This window comes from Struthio camelus, chromosome 5, assembly GCF_040807025.1.
Source record: "Struthio camelus isolate bStrCam1 chromosome 5, bStrCam1.hap1, whole genome shotgun sequence".
In the NCBI taxonomy this organism is placed as follows: Eukaryota; Metazoa; Chordata; class Aves; order Struthioniformes; family Struthionidae; genus Struthio; species Struthio camelus.
This window is the reverse complement of record NC_090946.1, coordinates 76914099-76938906: the sequence shown is the minus strand read 5'-3', so window position 1 is coordinate 76938906 and position 24808 is coordinate 76914099. Positions and strand designations below refer to the sequence as shown.

At 37.5% G+C, this 24808-nt stretch overlaps 1 protein-coding gene across 3 annotated transcripts in view; it reads left to right on the top strand.

Annotated features, from left to right (window-relative positions):
• The window catches only part of SLC38A6 (solute carrier family 38 member 6), a 48083-nt gene that overhangs the window by 905 nt on the left and 22370 nt on the right, over positions 1–24808 (top strand). For 2 of the 3 annotated variants that reach the window (XR_011141705.1, XM_068947367.1), the window contains exons 3-7: positions 481–554; positions 4796–4848; positions 7898–7937; positions 19219–19300; positions 24350–24444. Coding sequence is in view for 2 of the 3 variants with exons in the window: in XM_068947367.1 (XP_068803468.1) it covers positions 481–554; positions 4796–4848; positions 7898–7937; positions 19219–19300; positions 24350–24444 (344 nt within the window). In the remaining variant the exon portion in view is untranslated. The remainder of the gene's footprint in view (positions 1–480; positions 555–4795; positions 4849–7897; positions 7938–19218; positions 19301–24349; positions 24445–24808) is intronic. The other variant, XM_068947368.1, reaches the window with a different exon arrangement.

The window sequence follows — 24808 nt, the reverse complement described above, 5'->3', positions numbered from 1 at the left end:
TTCTGGGACAGGATGGCCACATATTTGAAAAACGTGGATCAGCTTGCACTTTGGCCGGTTGTACATACTAACCTGTGGATAACAGGACCAAAGTATCCAGAACTGCCAGAACTAACCGTTTGCTAAGCATTAAGTTCACTTAAAAGGGATACGTATTTTTAAATATTTATACGTGTGTACGTACACATGCGTGCACACACACACACACAGAGCAACTCCTCCGTTTATGTCCATGAAGTTCATATATCAGGTCCTTGCCCCATGTAGTACATGATACACTCTGCTGCAAATAACAGTAGAAGAAGTGCTGGAACTTAGCACGTGCTGGGAAGGTCAGGGACTGTATGAACCATGGTCAGCAGATATGAGCCTTAAAATGAGGAAATCCTGTGTTGTGATAAGTTATTTCTTGCAAAAGAATCATTCTTAAAGACAGAAGTGCAGTGTACTTTAAAAATGTCTTAAATTTTTTATTTTTAGTATCTTGTTGCTGATTGTTGCCAGCCTTGCTTCTTACTCTGTATTTCTTCTGCTCAGTATGTGCACTCAGACTGGTAAGTGAAAAGGATTTATCTTCACCTGTATCACAAAGACATGACCTAGTACAATTGTTACAATTAACAGCACATTAACAAATTGTTGAATCTAATTCACTAATGTTGAAATATTTTAAGTTTTTCGTGATTGTTATTTGACATAAAAAATGTATTTTTGAAACTTCTTAGGAAAAATAAATGGCAAACTAACTAGTTCCTAGTTTTATTTTTCTCAAAGTGCCTCTCTCATCTTTTCAAAATGAAAGATCCTGTATTTCCGTAGCAAAAACTATTTTAGTGCTAGTTGGGTCCTACTGCTTTAGTGTGTGCTTATCTGCATAGGTAGTCTTACTGTTGCGTACAACAAAGGTTTAAGAGCAATAAAACAGCAGACTTGTATTCTGCTTATAATACATATTTGTTCAGTATGTGAAATGGATACCTTTCAGTTTTGGTCGTCATATTGATTTATTGTAATTCCGGTGACACTTTATAGATGTGTTTCCTTGCGGCGTTTTTGACATTGGATGAGAAGTCATATTGCAATCCTTAGATTGAAATTACGCTGCTTTGGGAATGTTCAAAGAATAGATTCTAAAATATGGAAACGAATTTGCTGCTAATGTTTTAATTCTTGCTTCTTTAAATTGTTAGCAAAAAAACTGGCTGGTTCCTTTTTCTAGGAACATAAAGATCATGCTATAGCAGGAAGTCTCAGTCTCTTTCAGTCACCTGATTATTGTTTCTGTCTCATCTCTTTTCCTCTCTTTTCAAAGGTGGTGGGAGAAAGCTTCTGTTTCTTTCCTTTTTGACTTTGTTGTCTGTAGCTATTGGTATGTCAGATGATTGCTTCCAGATTCTTCTCAGATCTGCTGCTCCTGTCTTCACCTGTTGAATGATCTTCTTCATACATTCTTAAAAAAAAATTCTTCAGAGGTAGGGTTACTTTTGTGTATGATATTGTTGGCTGCTTGATGATTTGGAACTAGTCTTTGGTAATCTTTTTTTCCTCTTGGAACTCTGCTTATTAGAAAGGAATCATGACCTGAAATAAATAGTTAGAGAAACGGAAGAAGCAAGAAATGAGGGGGAGCTTGAGATATTTTTTTTTTTAAATGATATTTGAGCATCTCTCATCTGAGGCTTAAAAGTACTGTATCATATAGGGACTATGAGATATTTTGTTGTTTTCTGTTAAAATAATAATTAAACAACTCCTTGCGAAAGAACTAGCAGGGAGAGGGCAAAGGAGAGGGAGAACTATAAAGACAAGCTTTTTGAAGTAAGAAAATTTTCCATGTTATGGACTTTTAAGGGCCTAAGATATAAAAATGGTTCAACTCCTCAATTATTGTCCGGAGGTGACATTCCACATCAAGAAAGCATTTTTAAATGGACGCATTTAAAATCAAGGGATACCACTGAAATGACGGGGTGAAGTATTTCTCCTGTCTGAAACTAGCACTTTACAGTTAAAAATTAGTAATCGTCTAATGTTGACAGAATCATACTGGCACTAGGACTATGTCTAGATGTGTCTGCTGGAATTAAATTTATGGAATTCTGTGGCTTGGGTTTTTTTAATGATCTCTGTCAAATTATATTTACAATAATTCTTATGAACAAATATATATAACCATTATATAACAATTTCGTGTTAGATAACGTTCTAGGTTTTTCCTTGGGACGTTAAGTCTTAAAAAGTGAGAAATGACTTGTGCGTTTACAAGGTAAAATCTGTTTAATTGTTTGTGTAAAATGCCTTCCAGAGCAAATAAACATTTTTCTTCTTTATAAAACATGCATGCAATTGTGAACAGTGCTATGAGCTTAATCCACAGTAAGAAATTAGAAAGAAATTTTAGTTGTTTTTCTAAATTTATTCTTTAATATTAAAATTTAAAGGGTGAGGAAAAAACCTTTGCAAATGTTTGTAAATTTTTCATTCAGGTATTCAAATCATAAAAAGTAATCCTGAGAAAGAACTGACCTGTAAAATACACTTCTGAAAAATAAGCTTTAATAATAATTCTGTTTTAATTGGAGACCAGAGTTCAGTAAGCATGGACGTTTTCGTCGTAGTGCTTAAAAATTTTAAGTCTTTTCAGTTTTTTGATGATGTAGCTGTAGACTGACTTTAACAAAATCAAATGGTTTCTGTTGACCAAAAGGCTTAGCAAATGAATATTGCAATGTGTCAAGAGTTGTATTTGGATTAGTTCACGTAGTGTTTTTTCCCTGTGTTAACTCAGTACTGCGTACCTTGTTTTAGGGTTTAGGACTGACAAAAGCTACATTCATTCTGTAGAGTACAGGAACTGAGATTTTAAATGGGAAGTACTTCAAAGTTATGTGGCTTTTTTTTTTTTTTTTAATGAGTTAGTCTTCAATATTGCTAGTGCCATAGTTGTTGATTTTGCTCTGGATTTAAGTAGATAACTTCCATTCAACTTTAAGAACATCAGAGAAATCAAGCCAGTCTGGCAGAACACGTTTGTCTCTGTATCATCAGTGCTTAACGCTTTGCTCCACGCGTTCTTGAAAAGTACAAAAATAGATGTGGTTAAGTATTAAGGCCTCCTCAGTGTTCAAGGGACTGAACTGATTACAAAAGTAGCATTACTACAGAACGTATACCTCTAAGGTTTCTTACGGCTGTTTCGAGATTTTTTTTTTGAAAATTTTGTCGTTTTTATTGATAGTTCCTGATATGTGTTTGTTGTATGTTTGTTCCTGTGGGGTTAAAGCAGCACTTCCCTAAATGCGTTAAAACTTTGCTGATCTTTAACGTTATTGAGGATGGCCTTCTAAAACGGTCTTTCTCATGATCAATTGAAAAGAAGAATACACAGTAAAATCCAGTAAGACATGCTTATTTGCTTATTTGATTAAATCTGTATATAACTTACATCAGCGTAACGGCAGATGTAAGGTTATTCCAACGTTTATGCTGAGAGCTGACTCTGGCCCGTTCATTTTGTCATTTCATTTATTTTGTCATGGCATATTGGTATCAGTAGTAGAGAGGAATGTGAAACGCTACCCTTGACAAAACTATATGAGAAGATTAATGAAGTTTTATTTTATTTCTCTGGCACGTTCATCTGATCGTGTGCAGAACTTCAGTGAAATAAAATGGCCTACGCTTGGGCGCTTGGCAGTCTGAGGCTCCAGTCCTGTCATCTGATCTATGCGAATTGGCTGTCTCCCCCATGTCTTGTTTCATTTACTTCAGTGGGACTTCACTCAGGTGTAAAGGTCTGCCCTGAACAGTTCAAATTACAGGGCTGGGCCTTAAATTAAGATGTGACGGGAGTAGAAACAGTAATGTACTAAGCAGCCGCAAAGACGGGAGAGCAAGTGTTACGACAATAAAATTATGTGGTTTTTGAGATTAATTTTACCCTCTGAGGAATTTATAGCTTTGGACCATTTTTAATATAGACTGAGAAAGGGAGTGCTATTTCTCAGAAACCTTTCATCTTTTTGATATCCCTTGAGCTTCTAATAACAAACTACAGAGCAACAATGCAAGACTTCAGTATGACTTCCTTCTTTCTGAGAAGGGATTGTTTTGAGTTACTAGTGGTATTAGAAGGGAGCTTCAGTTAAAGCTCAACAAAAGCATACAGGAAACCGTTGACTATTTTAATGTGATTATATAAGTCAGGTGCAGTTTTGTTTTGTTTTGGGATGTTTTATTTTTTTAGCAGATCTCAGCCAAGGAGGGTGCTTACTACTAATTTCCAGGAGAACTGAAGGTGTTGAGTTTTTAAAAACCTGGCAAGGTTATGATTGACGTTTATAGTCATGGAACGATGAAGACGGGTTCTATATTGTCTTCTTCATTTTAAAAAAAAGTGTAACATTTTAGCAAATAAGATATGGAAATAGTTTACATTTAATTGGTGAGGCTAATTCCGGAATCATTCACTTATAGTACCATTTGAAAAAATCTCCAGGAGAAGGCAATTTTCCATCAAAGTTTTTATTTTGTTTCATTTCTTGTAATACTTCAATTTTTTAATATTATAATGATTTCAATTTCTGGAGAATCTGTGGATAATTGAGCATACGTAGCTCTATTTTGTAACAGGAGTGCAGGTGTATATAAAAGCTGTCTCATAAATGTAAAATATTATAAAATACTTTTTGAATTCTCTCCTTAATTGTTTGCCCTTTAAGAAAAAAGGGCAAAACTAGAGATCTTAAGGGAGTGTGAAGCTTCAAATATTTTAACTTTTTTTTCTTATTAACAGCTGTTACTTCTTATGAAGACCTTGGCCTCTTTGCATTTGGACCACTTGGGAAGGTAAGCATTTTGTTTTTACCTGTTTTTCTTCTTGATCTTAGCTGTTTACCAGAAGTATAATATGTCTCTTTGTAGTAAAGGTATACAAACAGAATATTCTGTGTAATTAGCCAAGTTCTAATAAAGTAAAAAATCCGTCACTTCCTGAAAACAATTTTCTGCTGCTTTTCAGTGAGTGCATTTGGTCTGTAGAAGCCAAAACTTTAGTTAACCATGAAATAGACTTTGTTAAATGCAAGACTGCTTCACTGTCAGAGCGTGCGTTTCTTTAGCTGCGTTTAGAACCGTATGCTGATTGGTATTGTTGTCAAGTCAGCTCAGCAATCCGTTTCAGATTTGTTACGGTCCCATTGTGTCACTGCTGTAAACTGTTAAGAGACCCTTAAAAGTGATTCACTGTTGGTGTTTTAGCACTTAGTAGAGATCTAAGATAAGTATTTGCTTTTCGTCTAGTTTCTACAATATGAATAAATAAGATTACATTTAATGCATGTTGATTTTAATAAAAAAAAAAATTGGGTGAACATTGCATTTAAAAGAAATCATGAACTTTTTTGGTATAGGAGTAATCAACATACAAGCCATGACTTTTTAGAGTTGTGCACTGAATTTGTGTTTCCTGATATTGTAATACCAGGAACGTAGGAACTACTAGTAGTGATAATGTTACATATTTAATATTATGAGTAATGTGCTCTGTATTTCAGTTAAATGATTTTAAAAGCAGATTTTACCATGTAGAAGTGCAATTTTAATGGCTTACTGTTAATTTTTTTTCTTGAGTTCTGCTTAACGGACTAGAGTCTGATTCTTCTCCTCTAATGTAACTGAGAATTAAGTCTGAGTGATTAGGTGTATATAAGACTTCCATTAGCATTAACAAGCAGATACTGAGTGTAGTCTGTGAGGATCAATATTTATTGATCACAGTTAAGATGTGATCAACCTCAAGAGTTAATAAATCTTGATATTAGCAAAGTATGAAACAAAATTATTTTTTAGAGTAGCTCTTCTGTGTACATTAACCACAAGCTCTTCTGTGAACGTTAACCACAGCCATAGAAATATAGAGCTTAAGGAGATATTACAAAGTGACCTAGACTGCCTCTGCTCTGAAGCACAGTTAAACATACATAAACAGTTCTTGGCAGATGTTTGCCTGATCTGTTTTTTAAAAGCCTCAATGAAGGAGATTTCACAATTTCGCTACTGATGTAGTCAACATCAGTAATTATTTATTCTTCCTAGTATGCTTTTTCGTAGTATTCCGTTTAAATCATCTGTGCTAAAAATCAATCTGGTTGTCTGTTTTCAGTGTGTATGGAGGGCAGCAATCACTGGAATATGTATGTTTGGGAACCTGTTATTTTGATTAAATAGTAAATGAAATTCACCAACCTTTCCTGATGAACTCATGTTTTTTAGACCACTTATCTTTGTCTTTTGAAATGTCCTTGATATTTATACATCTTTTTTAAAACTTGCCTGCAAAATTGAATACAGTATGTTGGCTGAGGCCTTGCAAGTGCCAACAAATACAGTTATTACTTATATTTTAAATGGAACATGGCTGATACTGCATCCCGAAACAAGATTTGCCATTTCTGTGGCTCCTTCACGCTATCTGATTGTTATCTCGGATCATTTTCTCTATTTGTAGTCTAATAACTGTAGTCATACGTTTATTTTCTACTTCTGGGATGCGTTGCTTTTAACTGACGTATTTGATTTTTAAACTTTTTCCTAGTTTATCGCAATCATTCGCAATTCTGATCTTGTCCTTGAACCCTCTTCAGCTTTGTCAGCCACAGATTGTTGTTGTTGTTGTTGCTGAAGCAATACTCTTCTCTCATCCAAGTCATTTGCTAATAATACAACAGACCCCTGTAGGATCTTGCTCAGACTGGTATCCCGGGTTGACAGGAAACTACTAGGAACGTATCTTGAGATAGAGTAGTTGTTCAGCCTTATGTTTATTTCATGTCAAAAGTATTTCTGTGATTTATGAGAATGGAGCTTTTCTGCTGTTGGAAGACTGGTGACTTTCCTTTTCCAAAGGTGTGAAGCAATTGTTTCCAACTATGGCAAATGACGCACTACCCTTTTTTTTAATTTGGGGGACGAAAAAACTTGTGACTTGGAGATGATTTTTAATTCATTTCAATCTGATATTATCTTAATGGTTTAAAAATTATATTCTAGTTGACTAGTTGAAAAATTGGCAAGTCTACATTCAGGTTTTATTTAAAAGTATATGCTCATTTTTCTCCTCCTAACTATAGTTTTTTTTTTTCCCCCCCCCCAAGGTGGCTTATCATACCACGCATGTAGAAGGGCCCTACTAGAGAAAGGGGAACAGAGTTAAAAAAGAATAACTGTGCTGTTCTAGATGATGGTGCTATTTCAGAAGTGAACAGAAAATAAAACAGTGGGAAAACATTAGACGCTTGACTTCTAAGGGTTTTTCGGTTGAAAGTTAACAATTCTGTGGATTCAGACAAACGTTCAGTGGCACGTGTTCATTTCTGCTTCCGTATCGGTCTACTTTGAACAAAGACAATTTTATTGGTTGGTATTTGTGAATCTAGTGTATAAACTTAGAGCAGAGGCATTCATGATAGTTAAAAATACTCATTTTTTTGGAGTGAGGAAATAGCTTGTACAAATCTCTGCTGTCTGATTGCCTCTTCCGAGGTGAATGATTGTCCTCATGCGTGCTTGCCTGACGTCAATTAGAATGCACTTACATGTTTTCAAAGATTTAAAACCTAGTGTTTTGCAGGACCGGCTTCATGGTGTAACTACTCGTCTGTCATGTCAGAATGAGCAGGCAATATGTTGAGGGAGGCTCTTTGCTTTTATATTCATTTTAAATTGCATTGCATTAGTTTCCATGTGTTCTTTAAATAGAAGATGCCCTTCCTTTTCAATACCAGTTATCGCTTCTACATCTGGTCTGTTTAAGAAGATACATACGTATTTTATGACTGCTGTAGACGTACAGTTTTAGTTATCCTTACCCTTTCTAAAGAAATCAATTCTTTTATAGGTTCTTGTTGCAACTACAATAATTATCCAGAATATTGGAGGTAAGCAGCTTCATTAACTCAATTTTAACTCTGAGCTGAGTACAGTCTCCGCAGTCTGCAAAACTCTGCAAACACCAAAGGCAATAAATAAAAGACAGTATTCTGAAGAGACTTGATTTAAAAGGACAGGAAACTTCAAGAAGAGGCTTATATGACTGTGCTTAGCTGAAGTGCTACGCTCAGGGGGAGCTGAGCGAGGGTGGATTGTGTGCCGGGTGCTGCATCAGGTGGTATGGAGCACACCCATATTTTAGTTGGCACTGCGGATTGGAAGGGTCTGAGGAAGCATAATCTCCATTGCTCAGTTTCCTTTCTGCTTTTCCATACATATACATATCTAGTAGATGCTTTTTATCATACCTTCTGTTCTGTTTTTTTCTCTTTGGAACTTGCACGTGCAATTTAGTGATGTGTAGCAACTGCATGTTTACTTAGCCATGACATTTTGACTGTACTATATAAGTGGTGGTTTCCCCTTTTTCTTTTCTTTTTGTTCTCTTCCTTATTGTTTTTGTGGAGTTTTTGTTTGGTTTGTTGACTTTCATCATGCGAACTCATGATCTATGTTGTCATGTGCTGGGCTGTGCAGTTGTATTGTTCTTATTTTTACTTTGGTGCACAACATAGTAAAAAATACTAGGTGTCTTTGCATTAAAATAATCACCTAATATTTATATTCCTATTCAGATATGTTCCCACACTTGACATGTACTGAGTAGCAGTGCCCCCAAGAAAGAGAGGAGTGTCAAAAAGAGGACAGCATTTAACAGAATGTGGAGAGAGGAAAAAAAGGTGAAGTGAAGATACGGATGTTCACTGACAGTGAACAGCATTCCAGTTCTGCTGTTCTCTCCTTTAGAATGGAGACCGTAAAGTCTAGGCAATTCGATGACTATTGCTGTTTATCACTGCATATGGACCTAGAACTAGCTCAGGTAACTGCTTTTCTGATGAAACCAGTATCCTGCCTTGTATTAAAAGCTCCAGTAATAAAGACTACTTAATTTAAACGGCTATAAAAACCTGAGTATTAATTTCAGGCAGGAGTGAACATATTAATTCCAAGGTTAAGGATTATTTATTCATACAGGTTTTAGAGAATGTTCTGTAGTAATGAACAAATTTTTTAATTTCCTTTCCCATTTGAGTGGACCTCTAAATAAACAGTGCTAGACAAGGAGGGGATATACAGTACAGGTTCTGGAGACTCTGGGATCCTGTACAAGATTCTGTGGTCAAAGGAAATATGACTCTCATTTCTTCCTCACAGCAGTTCATAACCTTCCCTGTGTGTCATTTTGAATAAAATTCAGTTCAGTAATTCTAGAGGCCCAAACTATTGCATGCTGGATGTTATCAAACGACTTATTGAGTCTTATGCAGTGGACTTATCTGCCAGCAACCTGGGCCTGATTTGCCAAGCAGTGGTTTTCCATTCAGATAGTTAATTCAAGAAGTCATTTTTGCAAGTTGAAACTTTTCTTTCAAATATTTTCAGGTGCCCTCATTTTGATGGGAGCTGTCAAATCTCTCAGTTCTGCTTCTTCTGGTTCCAGTGGCAATATCTTTCATGTAAGAGAGCAGTAGCGTTTCATATACTTTGTACACTCACTTGTTTACAAAGATCACTCGGTTTCAAACACACTGAGAAGAGAAATACGATTTTTCTTCTCTGTACCAATTGGTGCTACTAAACCAAAACAAGCCCTAGTCTGTCAGGAGGGGTAATCTGTGAAAACATGCGTTGCAAGTGCAGCCTCCTTGGCACCTTCCTCTAGGCAGAAGATATTTTGTGCTATCATTGTCAAGGAACTGTCACAGCTTCTGTTTAGCATTTAGATTTCTGTTTGGGAACAGAGCTCACAGCTGTGTTATTTCTCTCCTTAACAACTGCCTTTTGCACTTTGGCAGAGTCCTGTGATGCTGCAATCCAAGTCAGCAGAGCAGCATTGTGTCAGGAGTCATCCGTGAAGATGACTTTACTCCAATCTAACAGGCTCTTAATATAGGAGGGATGAAGAGCCCTCTCTTCATCTCTCACCCAGCCTTGACTCTTGAAGAAACGTGTAGAACAAAGGAAATCTTCTTGTCTTTCTGGTTCCTCCTACGTATTTTAAATGGGAGAGGTGAAATTGTGGAGTGTAGTCTGTTCTGAATGGGAGCCATGCTGGAATTAAGTGTAAAACCGGTTCTGCCCTTTCTCTTTAGTGCACTTAGATGTTCCCCTCTTTTTGTTTTTATGTCCATTTGAAGGAACCGGTAGTGCTGTGCCTGTTGGGCAGGCTTCCAGACCTTGTCGACATCTTTAATTTCAGAGTACAGCTAAAAATAAAATTGTTTTCTGTTACCTCCTCCATCATCAGACCTGAGTATACTGCATCATATGGTGTTTTATTTCAAAAGTGATTGGAGAATATGGGATAATGAATGGTGGTTTGTGATTAAAATAAGCAACTTTACTAGAGCTATTGTCACTATCAGCATGTAGTCAAGGCTTTTTTAAAGTCCCTAAAAATAATTAAAGTACGGATGTGATTTGCATTCATTTGCAGTGGAGAGAACTTTTTATAAAAATTTTTAATATAGTTATGCTCTCATTTCTATCATATTTTTTTTTCTTTTTAAAAAACAAAGTGCAAATTTGAGTTTGACATCCTAATTGCCCACACTGACTGATTCGTGTAGATTGAGTTGATTTTACTAAAACAAGGATACCCAAAGAAAAAAAAGTCAATTTCTGTACAGCAGCAGGAAAGGGCCAGTTGGTGAAATTTGGAATGAATCTTAAAATACCACTGTTTTTTTGTAGATGAGGCTTAAGAGAGTAATTTAAGAAAGTCGAGTCCCGGCTATGTTGGTTGGAAAATTAATCTACATCTCTAACATGGTTGCTCAGTTTTCATGCAGTTCTTTAATTTTCTGTTGGGACACTGTGTTATGGTTAATCAAGTAAGACCGATCAAGTACCGAAATGCACTTAAATATAATGAGTTAACTGAGTTTACATCAAGATAATGTATTTGGATTTTGCAAAATTAATACAAATTAAGGTCATCCAAAAAATACTGTGATTTAAAGACTCTACGCTAAGAATTTTTATAAAATTTGTAGTGATTACATATTGAAAATAAAGCCGTGAAAATATATATCTGGCTTTCCTTATCTCAGTATGTATTTATGCTTGCCATATAGATATTTGTTAAAGTGAAATCAAGAAGTTGAATGGGATGGTCAAAATTAATTGTTCTGTTAGTATTTAGGCCCAATCCAGCAGTCCTTTAAACAACTAGCAATTAATTATTTAGTAATTAGTTACGTGAACTGACTTTCCCTTGTAAGAGTGGGTTAATGAGACTGTGAGGTTGCAAATTGGACACTAAAAGGGAAGTTCCCAAACTGGACAGTACCAGACCACAGTTTTGTTCATCCTCTCCTCCCATCCCTTTCCTTTCACCCCAGGTTCATTAAAGAAATAATCTTCCAAGCATCTGTTTCTTGCCTGCCATGCAGAAGATGGTCTTGAAGGATTTCTGATCTTTTCACGTGCCTCCTGAAGTCGGGAGAGGGCCTTCGGTGAAGTTGTCTGTCTGGAGGCATAAAAGGAGCAGGGGAGGCTGCCATGAAAAACAGAGTGACATGGCTCTCCTTGCTCTTTTATGTAATCCTTCCCAGGAGCAACCAGAATTGGACAGAGTCCCTGCTATTGTTTTAATAGTGTTGTGCTTCTAGGAAGTGATGGATGAGGCACCGTGGGCCAAGCGGTGGCCCTTCCCCCTCCGGCGGTCAGGGAAGTTCGGCGAGGGTTGTGGATCCTTTCTGAAGGAGGGGGAAGAAGCTGAGAATTTCTCCTCCTGGAATTGTCCTGTCTGCTCATCTGACTGAAGATGAGGACGGTCTGCACCAGTGTGTCTGAGAGAGTCGGTAGGAATCTCCAAACACGTGTAATGAAGTTGGAGAAATAATTATTTCAGTAAGGCTTGTGGAAAATGGAGACAAACACAATAAAGTATTGCACAAGAGCAGCTCTCAATCTGTTGCCAACACTAACAAATCTTCAGCTTTGAGGTCTAGCAGGAAGTATGCGGAGAGTTTTACAGCATACTTCTCCGGGCTGGAGACTGGTATTAGCTGAAGGTCATTGCTGTAGGGAGATAGGACTGGCCACAGAGGGCCTGGTAGTTTTGATGCACAGAAACGTAAACTGAAACTGCTGAGAACGTGAATTTAATTATTTAAAATTTATTAGCAGTGGGATTAAGTGCAAAGGTAGAACGTGCAGTACAGCCGTATAGCATAGGTGGTCTCTACAAGGATTTCTTGCAATAGTCTTTCTCCTCTGCAGTTCTTTTCCAGTAGGCTGAGACACACGCAGAAATTCCCTCGCTGAAGATCCCTGCGAGCAGCTTGCCTCTTTTGGCTTGTTTCCAAATGACCCTTGCAGTTTCTCTGCAGCTTCAGTAGGCTTGCCAGATACCTATCAAAGTACTATCTTTGTTTTACAAAGAACTGTAAACTTTCTAATGCAAATGCCGTTTAATTATGCATAATTTCTGTAGCTGTTGCTCCCAGATTCTGTTTCACTGTTCTGCAGCTACCCTGCGCTCAGAAGGCTACTAAACTTCCTTCCTTGTAACTGTAAGTGCGGGGCGGGGGGGGGGGGGGTCCTTCTGTAGCCCTTGAGCGCTGTTTTATCCTCACGCTATCCATCCGGTGTGCCCGAGTGCTGCAGGGAGTGAAGAGATGCTCTGGAATGAGTTGTGAGAGGAGATTGTTCTCTTCAGCCGCGTTCGGTGGTGGTGCGTTTGTTTTGGTTTTGTTCCCTATTCTGATAGTTCACATCTGGCACGTTTTCCGAAGCAAACCGGGAAGGGTAACCATTGGAAATGCATCCTAAAAAAAAAAAAAAAATATATATATATATATATATATATATAGGCATATATATGTGTGTGTATAAATATATATTTAAATAAGACGTTTGTATATACACAAACGCATGTGTCCCTCTGTCTGGACAGGCCCCTCTGCTGGGGGCGGGCGGGGAGCGGAGCGGAGCGGAGCGGGCGGCGGCGGCAGCCGCGCGCTCGCAGCGCCACCTGGCGGCCGCGCCGAGCGCCGGGGCCCTGCGGGGCGGCTGCGCGCTTCACCGCGACGTCTGGGCTCCCCCGGTCTGTGCCTGCGGGTCTAGGCGTGCTCCCGGTGTGCCTGCGCTCAGCTGCTGCGGCTGTACCAGCAAGCCCCTTCTACAAATACATATATATATATATATATATATATATGTGTGTGTGTGTGGTTTTTTTTTTTCTTATACCTTAGCGAATGCACCTTCTGTTATCTAGTTAATTAGGCTTTTCTACTTTGCAAATGGCTGCTTTACTTTTCTTCAGCGTTCCCTAATTAATTCTGCGCTTCAGCACTTCAAAAAGCGTTTGCAAAGCCTGGCTCAAATTTAAACGTAGCTTGTGTTTTGAGAGAACGGAGAGGGGGGGATACCCGTCTTTAATGACAGTGCAGTATTCTACAACCTTTGGGAATAAGTGAGCGGTGCGAATCGTGGAAGAATAAATCATAGTGCGTAATATGCTGATGACTGTATGCTTAATCCCTTAAGAAATTACTGAGCTTCCACTAGGTACGGAAAGTCTAATCCTGTTTTCAAGCAAACTTGAATGTTTGTTTTCATATTGCAGTTTGCTTTTGACCTGAAAGCCTAATTATCCTTACTGTTTTAAAGTGAGGACTTCCAGTGCAGAGGTGCCTTAATTAAGGGCAGGTTTGTCAGCTCCCATGCTAATTTAACAATTAATGACCAGTGATGTTGTATTTTTGTATTGCAGTGGATTGTTTTTGGAAAGGTTTGATGCTATAAAGTATATTAAGCTTACTTTAAAAAAAAAAGTCTATAGATATGCTTCAGAATTGGATGTATTAAGAGCTATGTGGGTAGTATTTCAATAATACTTATGCTATAACTTATGCAAATACAATTATACTAATGAAGTTTTACCAAACTAAATCTCTGCTTGTGTGTCCTCTGTGAAATAAGAATCATTTTGGGGTTTTTTTGTTTGTTTTCCAGCTTAGCATAGAGAGGTTCGAGAATAATTCAGAGGAAAGCTAAACTTGAAAGGGAGACGGAAGAAAGGGAGGGGAAATTCATCAGGCTGAGTGTCCATTAAGTGAAAAATAGTTAAGAAGTTGACAGCCTATTTCTGTTGTCCTAACTTCCCCGTATGAACAAGCATTACATCTCCTCTCACGCAGGCCAGTCTGCATGTGTAAAAGAAAGACGCCAAATCTCGTCAATTTTTAATCCTCTGCTAAGAGGAGATGTAAAACCAATACATCAAGTGACTGGGGGAGTCCTTAAAATTGTATGTGGTGGTTTCATTACAAAATGAAAACAAACGAGCATGGCTCTTAAGGACATATGTGAGGGCCAAAATAGTTGATGGTTTTCAGTGGCATCCATGCATCATTCCTGATGTTTTGGCAGTTTTGAATTACTTACTAGAAGCTAGATGAGATACTGAAATGCTTCCCGTCTTTGTATCCCAGTCTAATTTCTTGACAGAAAAAACGACCTTGCCAGAAATCCAATATTCCACCCCCCAGTTTCACTTTCCTTCTTGAAATCCTTCCCTGCTTTCATTTTTCACTTTGTCACATTCTTTAGATCAGGCCAGATTCAAGTTTAAACTACCTCCGTACCGACAAAGAGAGTCATAAGCCCAAATGGATTTGTCACTGAGGTTGCTATGAAAGATCCAGTTCAGTTCAGCGGGAGTGTGCAGTAGGCAGTAGTGTTTATTCTAGTACTGTTTCTATCTTTTAGAATCTAGTCTTTTCAGTATTTGGGGGAAAAAAAGGGATCTTATTGACTGGATTCTTCCACTGAGGGTAATAGAGTTGTAAACGTTTTCATTTGTCTTAATTATGCGTAGATAGTTTTGAGGAATCTTTCTTTCTTATCTGGTATGTCCCACAGCCACATGCCCAAGACTGCTCTGTCTCCTTCTCCCTACTCCCAAGTCAGCATCCCTCTTTTTTGAGTAGAAGTTGAAGAGCCGATGTCGTTGGATTCATAAGGTCTGTTTTTCCCACCTTCTCCTACGTCAAGCTTGGAGGGCAGCTTGGTTCCATTTCTGCAAGATGCTGAATAATGCAAGACATCTTTATATTGATCTAATGTGATCAGCTAAAATCGGCAAAAAGATCAGGAACAACTAGCTAGAAAATCTGGATTCAGTCCTTTTGATGAAATGATTCGAAGGGATTTGTGACCAGTCATTTTCTAAGGAAAGAATAAATTATATACCTAATTATATACCTTTAATTCATGTACAAACATATTTTCTTGCATCATTGCTGTGGGCTTCAGCAACTACTCTTTTTGGGGTAGGATGTTAAGGAAAATCTACACTTCCTGTTCTGGTAACCAAGAAGCCAGTCAGGTGTTTGGTTTAAGCCTGGATTACCTCAAAAGATAAAAGGTTTTGGAGACTATTTTAAAAACATAACCTTGGCTTCTCTTTTCTCTAGCAACTAGTAGTTTTCCAGATATGGCCCCATATGGTCAGTGTCAAAGAATATTATAGCACAGTAGGGACATTCTGAATAATACATGTGTGTTTATAATGAGCCATAACTGGTGAGATCGTAAGAGCTTAAAACGTAATAATTAAAGTGTGATGCCGGTACTCCATGTTATCATTTACAAAACATTTTTTTTTCTGTCAAACAACCAGTATCAAGTTTTCAGAACATGGTAAAATGGTCTGTATTTTAAGAAGGTAATTCCTTGCTGCTTTCAAGACAGTGGTTGAGCCTGTTGAATAATTAAGTAGTAACATTGCTTTGATTTCTGCTGAATACTGTTTTATGGCATTTCTGGGACTAGGACTATTAAGTTCAGACCTGCGTAGTTCTTCGTCAAGCAGTTCTTAGTACTTACTGAAACTTACTTTAAAATAACATTAAATATGCAAAGTCAGGACCTAAAAATTAGGAAACTCCCATATTAAAGTGGCTCCTGGAGTTGCAGTTGAACACTTGTTGCATGTGCGTATTGCTAAAACTTCAAATTTTGTCATTCTGTGTCATTTGTTCTGCAAGAAACCTGTCTTGTTCAGTACTAAAGATAGGTGACTCATTGCAGAAGGCAGCATGAAGAGAGCATTATCCTTTTTGCATTTAAGGAATGGGGTGGAGATGCAAGAACAATAGGCTCCGTTGTCTTACCTACTACAGCTTGCTAGATGGTGCTTCCCTGCTTTCTCGTACTACGTGCGTGCAAGGGAAGTGATTCTTTGATGGTAAAAGGAGTGTTACTTTTGACATGAGCTAATATTTTTGAATGCTTGACTTCTAAAGCTAAATGACCAGCCATTAGTGTAACTTTCATATGTGATAAAAGGTGCCTTTAAAGTTAGACATTAAAATGTTAAAAAAATTACTTTCCAAATGGTGGAGGAAGTTAGTATATCACAAGTGGAATAAATCAAAGCACAAGGTATACTTTTTGTTATGTTCACTTGTGTCACAGTTTAGCCTCGTGACTACGTAAGCTCTTCATTTCGTTATACATTAAGGCCTCTAAGGATAGCTGACAGTTTTCACAGTATAACTTGGCGTGCCTTTGGTCATGCCAGGCATCAAGCTATGGAAAATGTCTTACTTGAAGCCAGAGCAGACACATGTGGCTATTTCTCTGTCATACTGTGTGCACTTTATTCCTACTTGCGATAATAATCTTTTTGGTTCTTGTGTCCTTTTTCAAGGCGTTTCACTATTTTGTTTTCAGCTTAAAAAATAAACGATGTTCTTCACTCACTCTGTAGTATTTTTCAGTCCTGCAGTGGGTAATGTCTCTTACTACTTCCATACTGTGTAAAACTGCAAGGAGCTATTTTTCGTGAGAAGTACAACTGTGTTTGTAAATGAAGAAAAAGCTGGATTTGACTTCTTGAAACTATTGATTCAGCATGGGTGTCCTGCACAGGTTAATGTGAGAGATTCATGCCTCTTCTAAGCATCAGGATATTAAAAAAAAATGCATTTATTATTCATTTTCTTCATCTTCTAGAATAAAAGGGAGAATGCAAACTAGAAAAAAGATTGTACTATGTGAGATTGTTTCCCATATGCACAGAGAAGGGAAGAAAGATGCATACAAATGTTCAGCATGTGCAAGTTTCTTGGTGCATGATTGGTTCCTTACTTAGGAGTGAAATTCAGTGAAATAGGACTCCTGTCTCAAAAACAAAGAGTAAGCACACAGCAAAGGATAAGTGATCAAATGATTAGCCAGAGGCTAATAGGAATGCAAGAGAAGAGTGGCAGATTGCATGTTAGGAGGAAATCTGATCTTGAAATTAATTTGAAGCTTTCTGCAGCTGAGGCTGCAAAAGAATAATTTTAAAAACTTTCTGAATGAGACAAAGTTGTGAAATTTCTGAACTGCACGTGTACAAAGAATTGCATAATATAAGAAGGCTAATGGATAAATAAAGTTCACTTATACTATGGAGGAATTGAATTTTCCTCCTTTCCCACTCGTTTTTTAATTGGCCTTTGCTTGCGATGAAATGGGCATCCATCCATAGCTTAGCATGAGAAATGGTATTAGTTCTCTTACATAAATTCTGGTGATCTAGAAATGTGTGTGCTGTGTGGATATGTATGAGTGAACGTACCTTCCCCTATTCGTGTGCGGATAGGAGAGTAAAATCAGGGCACCCAATAAATATCTCACCAGACATGAGCAACAGCTACGTATCAACAGGGAAATATACTTCACGATTGGAAAAAATGGAGCTTTTAATTGTAAAGAAGTGAATATTTCCTTATTTAGTGACCTGACAAATGTTTTTAATTTAACCTTGCTGTAGGTAGATGTCACTTTGTATTAAAACAATTCACTTTGTTTATAGAGACCACATTCCCTTTCTTCGAAACTTAACGTTAAGTGCAGTAGTACGGCAGCGTCTGAGTCCACACATTTTGAAAGGCTCAAAATGTTCCATTAAAAAAAAAAAAACTCTTCAAACCAGCTCGCAGAAGTTTGCTGCCCTACTTTATGAATGTTTACTAATTCTTTGAAATAATAAATGTAGAACAGTAAAATTCTAAAAAATTAGTAAATACAGAAGAATAAATTAAAGTTTGGATACAAGACATGAATTTTCTTCAAGCTTTAAATATAACGGAACTTTTGTAAGGGTATTTCTAAAATTGTTTTGCTTCTAAAGGATGGAAATACCGTTCCACGTAGACTTTGATATTTGTTGAAGCTGTTTGTAAAACTTGATGTTTGGAGTAATTCTCCACTGGTATTTACATCATACGTAAATATTTGCTGTTTATGTAAAAGAAGCAAAGTGACACGAACAGTATGTGAAGGTATCAGGTTAATGAGTTGTTGTAATAAAAAAAAAAAAAAAAAACCAACAACTTATTAATGCCTTTGATCCTTTCACAGGGTGAAGGAGAAAAACGATAACAGTGAAAGTAGCTTTTGGATTTATTTGTGTGCGTCATTGCTTGTCCCTGAACAGAATTAGAAATGCTTTAATTTCACGTATGAGACCTAACAGAATTTCTCTTCCGGTTTGCAGTTCCCATATAGTTTGCGCTTATTTTTGTGGTTGGGATTTTCTTGGTGGTGAGCTTATGGCGAGATGCGGAGATCTGTCACTGATGTCGCTCTCACCTTCTGAAGGGCGCGCCTGGCAGAATAAAAGGAACCTCCAAAGTCCTTTGCTTGTGTTTAAATTTGTCGTACTCTTATTTAGTGCAACAGCAATTCATAAAAGTTGAGTCTTTAAGAAAAATCAGACGTGTTATTTTGATAGAAACAACTTTTATGATTACTGGCAATGACAGTGAGCATTAATCTTATAAATGGTAGAGAAGAAGGGGGAGAAGTGTTGCAGCTGTGTAGTCTGTCTCTAGCTCGCGCATCCATATTGCCAGGTAATCAGTCAGGCCTGTATGTTGTATTGTTTTGCCTTTTAGTCCTTTGTATTGTGTTTTCCTTGTTTCAAGACTCATGTTACAACAGTCTCTTTGGAGGCATTAGCTAACATCAGTCTAATACTTAGGGTTAGGCAGCTATTTTTAAAGGAAGTATGTGGAAGAAAAGGTTCTGTCTCTCATGCTATGGTCACTATTAAATAGCTGTGAAGTTCCCCTCATAACCACTCTGGTTAATGCCTGCTAATTGTTAAAAACAAGAGATGCCAGTATTCCCCTCCTAAATCTGTTCTGCTTATGTTTGCAGCTATGTCATCTTATCTTTTAATTGTTAAGTCTGAACTTCCTGGTGCTGTTGCGGGGTTCTTAAGTGGAGACGACGAGAGTGGGTAAGGAAAAAAAAAATCTTCAAATGTTATGTATTTGTTTTGAGGAAGAAAGTGGTTCAGGACTGTTGAAGGAGATGGATGCTGGTGCTTCCCTCAGATCTCACGTGCTAAAAAGTTAGTGCTTTACAGGAGTTCGTATTTGGCGTGTGCGAGCCTTCTGCAGCAACACACGCAAGAGCGTGATTCTTTCCTCAGAGCAATTTCCCATCATACGACCTTAAATCAGTGGCAAAACTGAGGAAATCTCCCTGCTGTAAAAATTTAAAAGGAGAATCAGGGAGGGGACAGGAGGGAGAAGAGGGGAGACATTTAAACTGCTGTCGTGTTATCACTTCACATATTTCAAAACCACAGTACAAAAACCGGCAGGCATTCAAATTTAAATATTTTGTTGTCTTGCTCCAGTAATTGGACTTGTCTTGGGAAAAATGCCAAGTTTCCAGACTTTGTTTATAATTCCTTAACTTGGCTCCCAGTAAAGAAATTATTCTTTGCAATTGAGCTATAAAGCTGTATGTAACGAGTATATTCCTCACATTTTTACCAGAACTGTTGCAAGGAATCTGTGCCTATGCTAAGACAAATGTTGCAGCTTCAGCACTGAAGTATCTTGTTCAATTTATTACAGTGCTGCTGTCATTGATAGCAGTATGTCTTTGAAAAAACAGCCATAACACAATCTTAACAGCCGTGTAATGAGATGTTTTGAGCTCTACTGTAAGCACGTTCTCTGGATTGAAATTTGGTGAAACTGAGGGTGTGTGATACTTGTGCAACATGTGAACGTTGTAGGTGAATTTTCAGTTTGCCATTAGTTTTTGTTTTTTTTTTTTAATACTTCAGTTCAATTAATATTTTTCCTTTGCAGTTTTTCTAGTTTATAGCCAAAATTTTGGGAAACGAAGGGTGATGGGAATCTTACTTTCTGCCTTTCTCCCCTCCTTGCCCTTGCACAGATTTTGTAAGGGCTTTTAAAAACTATTATGTTTTGTGTGATATGACATTATTAGTCTGTTAACGCATCTTTTCCAGCTGTGGTAGTCATCCACATTTCATTTGGATGTTAACACCGTCTCCTTGGAGACTGGACTCTAACTCCTCTCTTCATACAGAGTGGCATTGAGCCCGCTGCTGTATTTGCTGGGTGTGTTTTCCAATTTCTCTGTCCCCATATTTATCATATAGCATCACTTATACTGTTTTTTCTTTTAAATATCAGCTCTGCTGATGCAAAGTGACTTTTCCCAACAAAGATGTTAATCTTCTAAATAAACATGTTATGAGCGTTCATATAATGGTAGAATCTGGAGGTCCCAGGTGCTGACAGGACTTGCACGGCCGACCACCTTACGAACACGTGTATGCGGTACTGGGCAAAGCGTTATACTGTCTAACAAAGATGGTATAAACAACCAATATATTAAGCTACCTATTTGATAGTACTCCCACCAGATTTTACTGTTTATCAGGGTCCTGATGCAGAGTTTCCAAATGAGAACACTGGAGAACAGGCGGTCAGGTTACAGAGGTTTAACTGGTGATAACGGATCAGGTATTCTGGTGAGTCTCAGTGTGCTCTTAGCACTATTCCTCCCCCCCCCCAATTTCAGTTTTCCTTAACTGAAATTAAAGTTTCAGAGATGTGGTTGAAGTTCAGTTGCCTTGCATTTAGAAAGAGCTGAAGTTGTTCGTAGGAATACTAACCACATCTCAGCTGAAAAGTAGTAATTTGATTGCCAGCCACTGCCTGGTCCTGTTTCTACCGCTGTCACTGGGAGTTCTTCCGTTGAAATATGTTTAGCTGACACCATTTGATTCCTCCATTCTTGACCTTAGCAAGTATTTTAAATGCAGTGGTCAAGCAGTATTCCAGGTGCATGCACACAGCCGGTTTGCTGTGTATGTCCACGTCTATATTTCATACATTTTGCCATATTAAGTGCCATGATAGATCGTAATCTTTTGTTTCCATGTATTTCTTCACAGATGTTAGACTAGCTCTTTAGTAAAAAAGCTTTTTAATTGCAGGAGATAATTCCACACAGAGAGGTAATCTAAGATCAAACCTAAGCAGCAACTTACTTAGGCAGAGGACATGTATTGACTGGTTTGATTGAACTATTTTAACTAGACCGCTTGTTTCCAGATGTGGTTGTACGACTGTTCTGTTTTTGTTAAGTCAGTATGGCATCTGATATGCTTTCATTCGGGTGCAGAATTTATCTTAAAATGTAGTTAGAATATATCAAAACTGTCAGTTAAGCTATCTGCAAAAAATATTTTTTCATACATGTGTTGTTCTCAAACATACTTTTATGAAATACATTTAGCAAATGTTCTGCACATTGAATTATTTTTGTAGCTAAAGGTAAGCATGTGCGCATGTGTTTGAAAGGATCAGAGCCAGTGTGTAATACATCCTCATGTCTTCATTAAAAAATGAAAACATTAAATATAAACAGTTGTTAATTGCAAGCTGAGATGTATCAGTCTGCATGACAAGAATTCTGCATAGTTTTGATGACATGAACATAGTTTCAAATGAGGATTGCGTTAAAAAGTTGTAATTTGTGAGCCCGCTGTTAACATTTAATGACCCTGTCAGGAGGATATGATTGATGCAATTAAGTTGTCTTGCTTGTGTGTTATATAATTGATATGGACTGAGTGTAAGATCCTAATTAAGAACATATGAATCTCTTGTCCTGTTGCGTTCAGGAATGAAATTAAAGCAATTTATAAATGTCTGCTTTTGGTTAAAACACGGGGGAGGGACAAGGAACGTCTGCATGCCAAAGCATTGTCAGTAGAGTCCAAGATTTATATTCCATATTTGATATTTGGACCGCTTTTGATTAAATGTGCAGATCAAACTGATTTTAAAGGAGAAATGCAAAAACATTTATACTGCCTTTGAAAAGTAAGTGTATTTTTACAATAGTATTTTGGGAAAAAATGGACATGCTTTTTGATAAACAGTAGATGGTGCAGTGTTTTGGTTTTTTTTGGAGATCTTTTTACATGAAAGAATTGTACATTCAAAAATTAAACAGTTCACAAAATGATTTTTTCGCCTGTTTCACCTCCCCTCATTGTAATTTGTCTCCCTCTCCCCCCACCAGTGGTTGTTTTTCACTTAAAACAGAATAACCAAAATAAATTTCTTCTGACCTGCTGCACTCATGAGATGGAAACTATGGATTTTCTGCATGCTTAGACAGAATCAGATGACTTAAAGTACAGGTCCCATATCTAAATATCTGAGGCATTTTAGCTAATATCACACAGAGTGCAGCGTTCTTTATGTATTTGCATGCTCTCCTGTTGCTTCTGATGCTAACATCTACCGTGAAGGAAAGAGAGAAAGAAAAAAACCAATGTAAAAATACACGAACATCAAATATAGCAAGATATGCTTTGCAAATGTGAACTCCGTAGCGTAAAAGTTAACATAATTGTTAAAATCTTCCTTAAGAGAAGATCTATAAATGTGAAATGCCTTTTGCTTCTACTTTTATAGCTGGAGGTCTGGACTGGGTAGGATGAAGTGACATTAACAATACTACAGCAAACAGCTTATCCTGCTGAAGTTGCTTTTTACCTGAAGCAGTAGCAGACCTAGGCTAGCGGTACCTTTTTTGAAGGGTGATGTGTTTTGAGAAATTTTTTCATATAGAGGTTGCCATTTAAGGGACATTTTGATCTTGCTAGATCAAAGATGCCTTCAGCCTTGAAATTTCTGTATTCATTTATATTGCATATTTTTTTTTAAACAAGTGGCCACAAGTGTTTGCTCCATATGTATGATAGTAGTTAATAAGTGCATGAGGGGATTTTTCTTTAACGCAGGTGTTAGGCTACTTTTCTTATGATAACTTGAGGTGCTGCCTGTTTATTAGGTGCTAACCATATCCTGGACTAAGTAAACTTGAGGGTCAAAGGCCAAGGTGTTTATAGGTAGTAAAGTCGGAGGCTGATGTGCAAGATGTTTATCAGTACAGGATATGGTTATTACCAAGCTGGGGGAGCCACCCTCAAGATGTTTCTGTTTCTTAACAACTTCTAGGTCTGTACTTTCCTCTGTCTGAGGATGAGATTTTGACACTTTGAATAGACTATAACTGCATTAAGACTTCATATAAAAAAAAGCATTGGCGAGCTATATATATTTTTTTGTATAAATATTATTAGCATATTTCATTGTCATTCTGTTTTTTTTGCCTTGTAATTCTTGTGTGTGTGTATACATAACAAGAATGAGTAATCACTTTGTGCAAAATTAAAAATAAAAAACCTATTTATTCCTGATCTTTCTTATTTCATAAGCAAAAATACCATTTTGAATCACCTGAAGTTGATTTACTTGATTTCTTCTTCTGCTATTAGGACCCAGTGATGTTAGGTATAATGAAACTTGGGCAGAGGTGAAAGTTAGGATGATTAGAAATCATAACTGAGTTTTAGAAGAAATAGGTCGACTTTTGGGTAGCTTAGCTTTCCACTTCACGCCTCTTGAAAACTGTGAGGAACTATTCTGTGGTCAGGTAGAAATAAGTGTTGGGGGGAGGTTCTGCAGCCAGTGGGAATTAAAATTGCTGTTTCTTCCCGTCATGTAAACGCGCAACTTGGAGAGAGTAACCCAGTTCAAGGCAGATGTAGCGTGCCCTACAAGCACTTCTGTAAGAAATCTGTAGAGTTTTAAATATCCTTGCCCTCTGATCGTTGCTTTGAATAAAGGCAGGGAGGGATTTGCATAGTGTGCTGTTGAGAAATAGCTTCACGCAAATCAGCCCTCTGATGGTTTGTCTGTGGAAGATGGCTTGCGGTGCTGGTTCGTGACGGGACCGGGCTCTGCTTCCTCGTTAGCTGCGAGCTCTGTTTTAGTGTCACGATACAAAAACGGAGAATACAAACCCATATAAAGAGCATGTGAGACTGGAAATTTATTTGTTGTTGTTCTTGTCCTACTGGTTGTTTGTCCAAGATCTCAGTTTTAAAGGAGAACATACTTTCTTTAGGACTCCTGAACTTTATTCCAATCATGAGTAGCTTTTCCGACAGGTCTTGGTACCTCGATGGGAGACTGCTGCTACTGATTACTTCGGTCTGCGTTGTTTTTCCTCTTGCACTTCTTCCTAAAATTGGTGAGTAATTACAGGAGAGAAGCGAGTATTATTCTATTTTAGTAGTAATTACAATTGAAGACTTTAAAACCTTAATGGGTTATTTATTTATTTTCGCTGGCAGGGGGCTGGCGTTGGTGGGGACTGCGTAAGTTGTTGCAGCATGTTCTGCCTTCCAGCCCTGCCTAGTTAACCTATTACTTGGGTTGCAGTAGTATTTTGTCTGCAATACTAAAATAAAATCTTTACAGCAGAACATTAAAGAGCTGCATTTACTTACAGCATGCCATTAGTGGTAAGCCAGTTCTAATTCTGCCCTACAAAACTACATAAATGATCTGTGACAGGCAGTTGGAATGTTGTTATTCTGAGTCCTAAGCCCCAG